The sequence below is a fragment of the Rattus norvegicus genome, chromosome 1 (genome assembly GCF_021556685.1).
Source record: "Rattus norvegicus strain SHRSP/BbbUtx chromosome 1, alternate assembly SHRSP_T2T, whole genome shotgun sequence".
In the NCBI taxonomy this organism is placed as follows: Eukaryota; Metazoa; Chordata; class Mammalia; order Rodentia; family Muridae; genus Rattus; species Rattus norvegicus.
In genome coordinates this window covers 118,195,612-118,208,330 of record NC_141534.1, presented here as the reverse complement: position 1 = coordinate 118,208,330, position 12,719 = coordinate 118,195,612, and the positions used below count along the sequence as shown (strand labels likewise).

The window sequence follows — 12,719 nt, the reverse complement described above, 5'->3', positions numbered from 1 at the left end:
CCTAGAGTTGGAGTTATAGGCAGTTGTAAGCCATCCAAAACATGGGTGCTGAAAACTAAGTGAACTCAGATCTTCGGCAACAGTGGTAAGTGCTCACCTTCAGAGCCATTTTTCCAACCTCCAATACCCCTTTTTAATGGACACATCAATAGTAGCACTCAAGAGAATCATGAGTTCAAGGTAGACTGGTCTACACAGAAGGATCCTGTCTCAAACACAAATAAACACATACACACACACACACGCGCACACACACACACATACACACATACACACACACACACACATAGGGAGGGAGAGAGAGAGAGGGAAGAAGGGAGGGCAGACACAAAGATCAGGAAGAACTGGTTAGCACTAAGTTTAAAGAACTCATACTGAAACCTCATCTAGGCCTTTAGCTAACCATCTACAAGGGTCTTTCCTCGCTCTCTGTCTCCATCCATTGGGGACTGTAGATTCTAGCAGGACTAGCAGGATCTGAACCTCACCTCATCCTTTGTGTCAGTCTGAATATGTAAGGGCACTCTCTACCTGAGAACCCACTTAGCCACCACAGCCTCAGAATCTGGTAGGTGACCTTAACTCTCCTCAGTCCTTTGCAAACCCCCCAGTCTCATCCCTAGCTGTAGCAGACTGTGTGAAGGGGATCCCTAGCTGTAGCAGACCATGTGAAGGGCCCAGCCTACCTTTCTAACTTACTCTCTGGGACTCTGTTAAACCTCACGACACACTCAGCTTTCCTGTGGATCCACTCAGCCGTCCCCTTCTAGCTCATCCCCATTCCTTCATATCAGTTCCAAATACCTAAGAACAGGTTCTATCTCAGAGCCCCGGTGGCCAGACCCCACAGGAACTCAGAAAACCCAAACATACGTTAACCTGAAGATTAAAAAAAACTTTAGGAAGTCAAACAAAAACCTCAAATATAAGCCTCACCAAAAGAGTAAGAGAGAGAAGACAGAATCTCAGGCAGTACAGACAAGATGGAAGAAATAGATACTTCAGCGCCCACCCCACCCCCCAAAAGTTAAATCTTAAAAAAAAAAAAAGGCCAGGCACAAAGGAAATTTGAGATATTGTAGAATGACCAAATCTATGACTAAAAGAACAGAAGAAAGAGAAGAAACTCAGATCAAAAGTTTAGAAAACATTTACAACAAAATCATAGAAGAAATCTTCCCTAACAAAGGAAGACTCTATTAAGGCATAAGAAACAAACACAACACCAAATAGAATGAACCAGAAAAGAAATTCCCCATAATAACCAAAACATGCATGTACAAAAAAACAAATTTAAAAGAGTGCAAGAAAAAAAATCATGTAACATGTAAAAGCAGACCCAACAGAATAGAATAATACCTGAATTTTAGCCTTCTCAATGGAGACTCTAAAAGCTAGAAGGGCCTAGATTAATGGTCTACAAACTGTTTGAAGACTACAGATTCCAGCCCAAACTACTACACCCTGCAAAACTTTAAATCACAATAGACTAAGAAAAAAACTTCATGATAAAACTAAATTTAAGCAAGCACTAGAAGTAAAACTTCAGTCTGAGAGGTTAATCACATCCAAGAAAACAGAAGGAATAAATAATTTCAGACAAGCAAATCAAGAGGGGAAAAGCCCACACCATAACAGGAATCAAAAAACTGCTCATTGATTATGCTCATATCAATGGTTCTCAATTCTCCAATAAAAACTACAGATTAGCAGGTCAAATAAAAAAAAATCAAGATTCATCCTACTGCTGCTTTCAAGAAATACACCTTAATTAACATCAAGAAATGACATTATTTCAGAGGGCAAAGAAATAAAAATATTACAAACAAATGGGCCCAGGAAACAAGCCAGTATAGGGATTTAATATCTAACAAAATAAACATCAAGCCAAAACTAGTAAGAAGAGATAGGGAAGAACACTACATACTTGTCAAAGAAAAAAAACTACCAAGAGGCTAATACAATTTGAAACATTTATGTACCAAATACAAGGGTACCCAAGTTCATAAAAGAAAATACACATTGATCCTCACACAATGATAATGGGTAACTTCAAAACCCAACTCTAGCAAATAGGCAGATCATCCAAACAAAAACTAAGAGAAATGCTGTCATAAATAAACGGTGTCATAAATAAATGGCCCTAGCAGATACTTACAGAACATATTTCCCAAACACAAAAAACTATACATTATTCTCTGCACCTCATGGGACTTTCTCAAACACTGATCATATACTTGGACTCAAAGCAAGTTCTAACATATATAAGAAATTTAAAATAACAGCCTGCATCCTATCTGCCCAACAAGGATTAAAATTGGATGTCAACAACAACAACAAAAATATAAATATAAATTTCAAGGAAACTGAACAACTCATTATTAAATAAAAATGGATCAAGAACAGAAATTAAGAAAGAAATTTAAAAACGTTTTAGAATTGAATTGAAAATGAAAACACAACATACCCGAATTTATGAGACACAGAAGGCAGCTCTAAGAGGCAAGTTATGCACTACATACCTACATAAATGTTTAAAAATTAGTTTGGGTTTTTTTTTTTTTACCTTAATGGCACACCTGAATGGTCTTGAACAAAATGAAAAAAAAAAAATAATAACACTCAAAAGTAGTAGATGGCAAGAAATAAAAAAACTCAGGGCTGAAACCAAAACAATTTGAACAAACTCACACCACTACTCCGAACAACAACAAAAACAATACATATAATCAATGAAATGAATTAGTTCTTGGCAAAAATTAGTAAGACTGATAAACCTTTATTCAAATTAACTTAAAGTGGAAAGAGAGGTAAATTAATAAAATCAGAGATGAAAAGGGACCAAGAAAGAAAGGGGAAAAGAGAAAAAAGAAGAAAAACCAAGTGATAGTGACACATGCCTTTAATCCCAGCACAGAAGGATCTAGGGCAGCCTGGTCTACCAAGTGAGCCTTCAGGGAAAAACAAGTCAAAACTACTTTAAGAATCATCTTACACCTGTCAGAATGACCAAGATTAAAAACACAAGTGACAGCTCATGTTGGTGAGCATTTGGAACAAGGAGAACACTCCTCCATTGTTGGTAGGAGGGTAAACCTGTTTCAGCCACTTTGGAAATCAATATGGCTCAACTTTGTTTATTTGTAATGCCAGAAACTGGAAGCAACCTAGATGTCCCTGAACTGAAGAATGGATAAAGAAAATATGATACATTTACACAAGGGAGTATTACTCAGCTGTTAAAAACAATGTTACCATGAAATCTGCAGAAAAATGGATGGAACCAGAAAGTTCATTCTGAGTGAGGTAACCCAGACCCAGAGAGATAAGTGTGTGCTCACTTCTAAGTGGGTATAGCAATAAAGTAAAGGATAACCATGCTATAATCTACAGACCCAGAGAGGCTAAGTAACAAGGAGGGCCCAAGAGGAGTTGGGGGATGACACACGAATCTCACTGGTAAATGGGAACAGAATGGACAACTCAGGTGGGTGGAAGAAGAGACTAGACAGGGGTGTGGGACGGAGATGGGAACAGGAGGGATCAGGTGTGAGAAGGATGGAGGGCGAGAGTCCTGGGAAAGACAACTGGAAAAGGGGCAAGGGGAATCTCTGGGATGAGCTAGAAACCTAGTACAGTAGAAACTCCTAGGAATCAATGAGGGTGACTCTAGCTAAGACTCCTAGCAATGGGGAATATGGAACCTAACCTGGCCATCTCCTAGAACCAGGCAAGTCTTCCAATAGAGGGATTGGAACACCAACCCAGCCACAACACCTTCAACCTACAATTTGTCCTGCTTCCGTACTGAGTTAAAGGTGGTGCAGAAACTATGGGTATAAACAATCAATGACTGGTCTAGCTTAAGATCCACTCCGTGAGAGGGAGCACACCCAACACTACCCAGAGGGTCAGGAGCCAGAGACTCATGAGAGAACCAAACACAAATGAAGTCTGAAAAGTCAATGAAATGTTTCCTAATGATATTCTGCTATACTCATAGATTATCATCTGGCCCAATTGTCATTCAAGAGGCTTGACCCAGAAACTGATGGAAACAGATGCAGAACATGGAGAATCCTACGAAAGAAGAGGGGGAATGATTGTAGGATCTAAAGCAGTCAAGGACACCAGAAGAAAACTTACAGAATCAACAAAAGGCTCACAGAGACTCAACAGCCAACCAGGGGGCCTACACACAGGACTGACCCAGCCTCGCACTGCACATATGATATATGGATAAAGAAAAAGTAAATCACACTTTACTAAAGGACCCAAAGCCAATTCCAACCTACCGATGAGCTTTAGGGCTGTCTGTGTGAGTGCCAGCGTGCCTGAGTTGAGCAGGAGGTCAAGGTTGTTTGCACCATGTTGCAGGGTGAGCATGCTGAGCATCACCAGAAGAAAGCGAGCTTGTGGGATGGTTCCCAGACTTGGTCCCGCTGGGTTCTCATTGGTAATGGTTTGTAGGGGAACAGGCTGGATACCTAAGAAGCATTAACATTCATGTGAATTCCTTATTTCTGGGAACAATATGCATAATCCCTCACACTGGAGTTTGGTTATTAGTTGCTTGTTCATTTCTGTATTTTTTTTAAACATAATGTAGTTAGGGCAGATCTATTTTATTCTATGATATTCCCATTATCTACATTCCACACACTGCTATCTCTGTCTTCAATATACAGTACAAAGGAGGTAAATTAAATTAGCTCAGTAATAAATTCTAGTATAGTTTTCACCAGCACTTTGTAGGTAGACCTCTGTAAGGTGAAGGTCAATCTGGTCTAAATATTGAGTTCCAGGCTAGCAAAGGCTACATAATAAGACCCTGACTCATAGTAAGACCCAAAAACACAAAACGAAACAACAAAAAATTGCAAACAAATACCAACTTAAAAGTGTGGAAATGACCACCCCAAGTGTGGCACTCCATATTATATAATAGCACCCTAAAGTTTAAAAAAAGTACCATGATGTTTTCTAAACATCTTCGGCCATCTTTCACTTTAGTACTACACAACTAATCTTATCATTTCTCTACAGATACTCAAATTATCTAAGAGAAAAGTATTAGCTTGGGAGACTGGCACCCTAAAGTATATGGTACAACACTCATAACAATGTAGTTTTCAGAATATTTTGAGATTATTTATTCTGCCAAATTTCCAAAGTTCTATTCTCAATCTTTAAAAGAAAAAAAAAAACAAAAAAAACAAAAAAACAAACTGAAAGCACCTAAGATTGTTGAGCTGATGAACAAGTTTCCAAAGCAAAAGTAACCTTTTTGTAAACTTACACAATATATACTTAAAGTATATGGCACTGCTGAAACCCCATAATATCAGTTTTAAAATGGGGACTTTGTTCAGCTCACCCAGCTCTTTAAACTTGGCACTTGCATCCATCAGAACAGATCGAATATTCTGAACTGCCCAAGCATACAGCTTGCCAAAAGTCACTTCCAGCAGCATCCGATTAAACGGTGGGATTAAATCCACATCCCTCAAACAGTCTGTAAGTGGTTCCCTTTCAAACAAAGAAAACAGAATTTGACCTGGGACATTGCCAGACTCTTAACTTCAAAAGAACATTAGTATGTTGTCAAGATTCCCATAGGAGAAAAATTTTATAAAGCTTTACCCTATATCAATTCCTTCAGGAATGAGTCTTTGCCATCCACAAAACATAGCATACTGCACAGACGGAAGTAAAAAACTTTTGGCTGCCAGTTTCAGAATTGTATCTATCCCTTCCAGACGAACCTCTGCTCTCTCCAACTGCAAAATAGCAGTATTTATAGTCAGTGCTCTATCTGACTCAATACAAAGAAGCGAGCCCCAGAAAGTCTTACCTGTTTCAGTAGGCACTTCCGCATTTTTTCCACATCTACCGGCTCTTCTTTAAGGGCAAATTCAACAATTGTATTGAGGAGTGCAGATTGTGGGTAAAGGCCCTGCACATTTTGTTTTAACCATTTATATTTATGAACCCCTGTAACTGTATTCAACAATGGTTGCCATTTATCCTAACAAAAAAGAACAATATAAACCATTAGCTTACTCTATTACAGTGCACTATAAAAGCTCTTTAAATGTAAACAAGATACCAATAGTTCTGTTGTCTGTTCACTAGAACTAGAAACATTGTAACACAAGTTTGGAAAACACTCTGTCACTGATATTTTAAATTGATTAAGTAACAGATACTACTTTTAAAAATATCAATAGCCTCGGAAACCAATAGTTTCTCAAGCAAATAGGTAAATGAATGAATGATTAAAAAAAGAAAAAAAAAGATGCAATATAGAGTCCAAACCAAAAGGAACTAGTTGCCCAGCAGTGTGACTGGCCGGAACACTGTCAGCCACGGTTACTAAGCAGTCTAGGACCGCACTTCTAACAGCCGCACAGCACACTCAGTAGCCTACAGGTGTGCAGTACAACGGCACGGCACCAGAGATTCATGTGTGCAGTGACTCTACAACGCCATCTAAAACTCCAGAACATACTTCACCTTGGGAGACTTCATGGAAATGGGTCTTTTGTCTACATTTATAGGACTATGAGGCAAAACACAAGCTTCTTCTAAATCACTCTCTTCATTTCCAATTTTTTCTTCCCCATCAGTAGATTCTGGTTTCTTAGGAACTATAATTAAAAACATAAGAATCATTTATATAACTTTTCATTAAGAAATACTTTAACATGCAAAAATAAGTAAGTTGGGTTTTGTTTTGTTTTTTGTTTTGTTTGGTTTTTTTTTTGTCAGCTTGACACAGGCAGAGCTTATCTGAGAAGAGGGAAGCACAACTGAGAAGACGCCTCCCAACACGGGACTCTAAGTCCCTGATGTGGGAGACCCCAGACCACACCATCTCCTGGACGGTGGTCCTAGGCTCTACAAAAAAATGAGCTGAGCAAGTCATGAGAAGCAAGTCAGTAATCAGCACTGTCTGTTTTCAGTTCTACTCCTCTCTCCACATTCTACCTGGAGTTCCTGTCCTGACTTCGCTCCACATAGAGTGTGACCTGCGAGTTTTAAGATGAAATTAACCTCTTTCTCTCTAAACTGCTTCTGGCCATAGTGTTTTATCACAGCAGCAGAAAGACAAAGAAGGTTAGTTATTTTCTTTTTAAAAATCACAGAATAGCATCATCAGCTGTAACAATGACAAAAGTAAGATTGATCAGTGAGTCTCTTGTGGCATCGAGAAACAACATTCTGCCATATTATGTCAGGGACAGAAGTGAGGCATTACAACAGAGAAGAGCCCTCATGAAGAGCGAGACTTCCTAAAGAGCAAGGCTGAGTAACTAAGTCTTCGAGGCATTCAGTCCTTTGTATATGTGCAACATTACAGTTTCTATAGCACAAGATGCAGTGACGGATGACATGAATATAAACAGGTGGAGGCAGGCAGGAACTGGTGCTAGAGCTCAGCAGACAAGTCATGTGCTGCCAACCCTGATACTGGGAGTTTAATCCCTGGAACCCACATGATAGCAGGAAAGAGCACACTCTTGCAAGCTGTCCTCTCACAAGTGTGTCATGACACTTTGTCCACATGCACATGTGTTACACATAACTAATAATTTTTAATTACACGTTTATTTATGCAAGTTGCAATTTAATTTCTTGAATTTTCATGTGTCAAAATATTATCTTTTTTCTTACTTCTTATAATTTAAAATTGGAAACAGCCAATCTTAACACATTAACAGGGCAAAGGCAGCTACAGGCCACATCTGGCCTCCAGTCACTGCTTGTCCTTGCTGCACTGCTGCATGTCTACGCCCATCAGTGTGTAAATAAACTGCACGCCTCTTCAGCTAGCCTCATCAGTCAGGAACACTTACACTGAATTTGCATGATACTATGTGGTATTTCTTCCCTGTCTTAATCTCTTTAAAGTTTTTAGCCTAATTCTGTTCAATAAAATGATATAAAGAAAAAGGACAATATACATAGGCATAAAGTATTAAAACAGAGTGCTGGATTGTCCAAACTCTGCAAGCTAACAACCAGTGAAGAACACTAGAGCTTTTCCGGAAGCCCTGAGTTCAATTCCTAGAATCACCATGGCAGCTCATCCTTGTCTGTAACGCCAGTTCCAGTGTATCTGGCATCCTCTTCTGGCCTTCAGGGCAACAGGCATTCTTGTAATACACAGACATATATGTAAGCAAAACAACCACACACATAACATAATGTTTTTTTTTTTTTTTTTTTTAAAGGAAGCACTAAGCCCCAACAGCAGTCTCCTCACAGCTTCCAGGAGGACTGGGACGCCACCCCAGCCACCAAGCTTTTGACCTACAATTTGTCCTGCCAACAAAATGTGCTAGGATAAAGTGGCACAGTGTTTGTGGTAGTGGCCAACCAATGACTGGTCCAACTTGAATCCCACAAGAGAAGAGGGAACCAATGCCTGACACTGCCTGGATAGCCAGGAACCAGAGGCTAGGTAGCCCAGAGACCTGGGATAGAATCAAACCCAACTGGCCAAAAACAAGGTCAATGAAATGACTCAGAATGATACTCTGCTATACTGGCAGACTGGAGCCTAACATAATCATCATCTGAAGGCTTCGTCTAGCAAATGACGGGACCAGATGCAGAGACCACAGCTAAACATTAGTGGAGTTGGGGGGATCTGAGGAAGAGATGAAGGAAGGATTGTAGGAGCCAGGGAGGTGAAAAACACCACAAGAAAATGCCCCACAGAATTATACCTGGGTTTACAGGGGTTCACGGAGACTGAACAATCAGAGAACTTGTATGGGTCTGACCTACATCCTCTGCATGTGTATTATATTTGTGTACTTTGTTGTTCTTGAGTGGGGCCGCCTAACTTTCTGCCTGCTTTGGGGACATTTTTCCTCCTACTGGGTTGCCTTGTCCAACCATAATATGAGGGGAGGTATCTACTCTTATTATAACTTGATATGCCACGTTTGGTTGATAACCCTATGAGACCTATCCTTTTCTAAAAGAGAAGGAGGAGTGGATCTCGGGGAGAGGGAAGGTAGGGGGATGGATAGGGAAGAGAGGAGAGAGGGGAAACTGTGGTCCGGAAATAACATATGAGAGAATAAAAGAAGAAACGAGAAAAGAATAGCCTCTCATTAAAAGCGTTTTGGCTGGGATCAGTACAACACCCCCATAATACACAACCATAAAGGCAGACTCAGAAAAATAGATTTAAGATCAGACTAGGCTACATAGCAAAGCCATGTGTCTGAAAAATGTTTTCATGTATCTGTATCCTAGGGCCATGTGACCAGTTTACCTGGTGTGGTGGTTTCAATATGCTAGCCCATGGGAAGTGGCACTAGGAGGTGTGGCCTTGTTGGAATAGGTATGGCCTTGTTAGAGGAAGAACATCATTGTGGTGGTAGGTTTTGAGATGCTATGATTAAGCTTCACCAAAGGCAGAAGAGCCAATCTTCTCCTGATGGTCAAGAGGTAGAACTCCCGGCCTCTTCTCCAGCACCATGTCTGCCTGCACACTGCCATGCTTCCTGCCATGATATTAAACTGAACCTGTGAACTGTAAGCTTCACAACATTAAATGTTGTCCCGTATAAGAGTTGCCTTGGTCATGAAGTCTCTTCTCAGCAATGGAAACCCTGACTAAGACACCTAGATAGTGATATTAGATTGTGACTTAAAGACATCACCTAATTTTGCTCTGGAGCATTGACATCTGAGTAGCTGGTGTCAATCATACAAGTCCTACCTGCCTATTGGTTCTTACAGTCATCAACAGAAACCTAGGCATAAAGCACTGTGAGAACTAAGAAAGTCTACATGGGATTCCACAACGAGGCTGCACTGGAAACCTTGCCTGATTTGTTCTGAGCTTCCTCACATATATCCTCCACTTTGTAAACACTCTTTTGCATCCTTCTGCAGTGACAAATCGTTAACTGTCAGCATAAGTCCATGTTATCAAGTCTGACAATGTGCTGGAGACATGGCTCAACACCAGTATCATCAGTCATTTCTATAGGTTAATTTCTTTAAAAGTGAGCTGGGATACAGAGGGAAAGAGAAGAAAGGGAGGGCAAGGGAAGGGAGAGGGAAAGGACGAAAGACAATGGAGAGAAAAGGGCAAAAGAAAAAGAGATTGGGGAAGGGATGGGGAAGAAAAAAGGGAGAGGTTAGGAGGAGGAAAGGGATAGAAAGGAAGAAGAAAGGAATGGGAGACAAAGAAGAAGAAAGGAATAAGGGAGAGAAAAGGGAAAGGAGAAAAGAAAGGAATGGAATAAAAGGAAACAAAGGGAAGAAAACTAGTTTCTAACATCACAGAGTAAATCTAGACACACACAAGGAAGTCAGGGTCCAGAAACATGAGGTAATGGAGTTTGAGACAGGCCTGAGATCTGGTTATGACCTTTCCACAGTGTCAATAACTTTGGTCAACTGTGGTCTAGAAAGACTTGTATTTGTCTAGAGTCTTTGAGGAGAGAATGACCATAGCCAAGTAAGCTCACTATATTCAACAGTTATAACAATTTCGCTTTATTATTACAGTTCATCTCATACTGAACCCAATTAATTATACTTGGTACTAACTGCAGTTTGAGCATCCACTGAAGGTCCTCAAAACTGCAGGTGGTACCAAGCACAATAAATAAGATAGAGGAAAACTATTTTACCAGTACTTCACAACAATAAAATATTTTCTTACAAAAGTGGCAAGATCAAATCATAAGATGGTATGTCTCAATAATCTCATTAGGAGGATAATGTTATGAATTTTTTAAATCCTTTCCCTTATCAACTTTCTAAATTAATGACTGCTGAACTCAATCACAAATACAATACTGTGACAATACATGGAAATACCACAGGCATTTTGATAGATACATGCCAGTATCAAAAACTTCCCTCTCAAGTCACAGACTCAGCCAAAGGTTTAGAAAGTATAACTATATCAATATATTCTAACATTTTACATTATTACCTCTCTTTCTCCTTCTTTCTCGAATGATCTTCTGAGCTATCCTCCTCCAACGGGGCAATGAGCCTAACAGCTTAAACTTAGACATTATAGAGAGGTCACTACAAACAGCAGGTCTCAATTCATTGAAGAGGAATCTCAAGCGTTCAATGACAGGTGCACACACCTCCTTGTAGGAACGGCCCTGTTCTTGATGAGTCTGCCAAGGTAAACAGGAAAATGAACTTAATGTGTATTCTGGCAACTGTCTATTCAGCACAGAAAATGAATTAAAACGCATTTACCTTAATGAGCGAGCATTTTGCTTGGTAGACAACTCTGCACACATCCACCACAGCTTTAGGCAATGCTCTGTGCTTCACTTGCTCAATTCCGAGTGTGCCTACATGAACTAAAGATAATGCCACATGACCTGGAAAAGACATTTTGTGAAACAGCAAGGTAGGAATTAATGTATAATGTATGCCATTTGAAAGGTCTACAATGTAGTTAAAATACGTGACTACTGAGGTCTGTACCTAAATCTTCATGTTTCAGGAGGCAGCATAACAGAAGACGGCCAACCTCTTCCACAGGATGCTCAGGAGGAAACGTGATTGGTGTGGTCAAGTGGCACTGTCTACAGTACCTTTCAATTTGACACAGAAAGTCCTGCAAGAAAAAGGGTCAGAGATAACCTCAGAGCCATGGGTAAATCTTCACAAATCCCAACATGCCACAGTTGTAACAAACTTTTTCCAACAGGTGATATATAGCTAACTTTTATGAATGCAGAATCAATTTTTCACCTCAAAACCAAATCTCCAAATAACACACAAAGTTGTGCTGTGTTGAAGATACAGAATACTAAGTCAGAAGAATCTAGCTCACCTTCACATTGTAATCCTGGATGTTATTGTCTGCGATGGCTTGCAGGAATGCCTGAGAATGATCACCCAAGGCCCATCTGTGAGAACATAGTCGGGACTTGCTGATGGGTGTGCCCCCAGGGGAGCTACAGTGGTCCTCATCTTTCTCTTCATTGTAGCTGTAGTGAATCTGGCTGGTCTGTAGACCTCCAGAGAAAATCGATGACTGCAGCCACTCTAGAAAATGTATAAGTACTCATTAAAGAGACACTGAAGTAAACTCTTCAAAAATAAGCACACAATAAAATAAAATCCTGAACTGAATACTCAATCTCAAAAAGGAAATTCAGCATCATTCATAAGTTACTAACACACTTACATTCTCTATACTAGAAGTCTCTGATTGTCCAAGATACCTAAGGATGATGTGATAGTTTGAACCAACATCCTGACACAGTGTAGAATCACTTGAGAAGAGATTTCCTATAAGAAACTGTCTAGATCAGATGGACCCTTGAACATTTGTGGCAGATTGCCTTCACTGCATCTACTGACCTGGGAAGACCTAGGCTCATGAGTGACATCATTCTCAGGATTTGGGTCTTGGACTGAAAGTGCAGACAATGAGCTGTGTAGAAAGCATGAATTTATTCATTTTCTCTCTGCTTTCTACTGTGTGAATAATTAGCTACTTCAAGTTCCTGCCTTGACTTTCCCACAATAATGGACTGTAACCTTTAACTGTAGGCCAGTAAGCCTTTTCTTACTCTCAAGGCTGTGTCAAGGTGTTTTATCTGACAACAGGAACAGAACTAAAATACATGACACCAGAACCCAATACAGGCTTCACAAGTCTGTGTGCTCTGGTTTGGAGACAGCTTCAGCATGTCCCCAAAGGATTC

The 12,719-nt window shown here is 40.0% G+C and overlaps 1 protein-coding gene across 3 annotated transcripts in view; it reads right to left on the bottom strand.

Moving 5' to 3' along the window:
• Herc2 (HECT and RLD domain containing E3 ubiquitin protein ligase 2) overlaps window positions 1–12,719 on the bottom strand; it is a 203,204-nt gene that overhangs the window by 113,322 nt on the left and 77,163 nt on the right. For all 3 annotated transcript variants that reach the window (XM_087556934.1, NM_001444180.1, XM_087556945.1), the window contains 9 exon segments: window positions 11,840–12,054; window positions 11,488–11,620; window positions 11,254–11,381; window positions 10,973–11,168; window positions 6,517–6,650; window positions 5,855–6,028; window positions 5,644–5,780; window positions 5,378–5,529; window positions 4,296–4,487 (listed from right to left, as the gene is read on the bottom strand). In XM_087556934.1, the coding sequence (XP_087413060.1) occupies window positions 4,296–4,487; window positions 5,378–5,529; window positions 5,644–5,780; window positions 5,855–6,028; window positions 6,517–6,650; window positions 10,973–11,168; window positions 11,254–11,381; window positions 11,488–11,620; window positions 11,840–12,054 (1,461 nt within the window).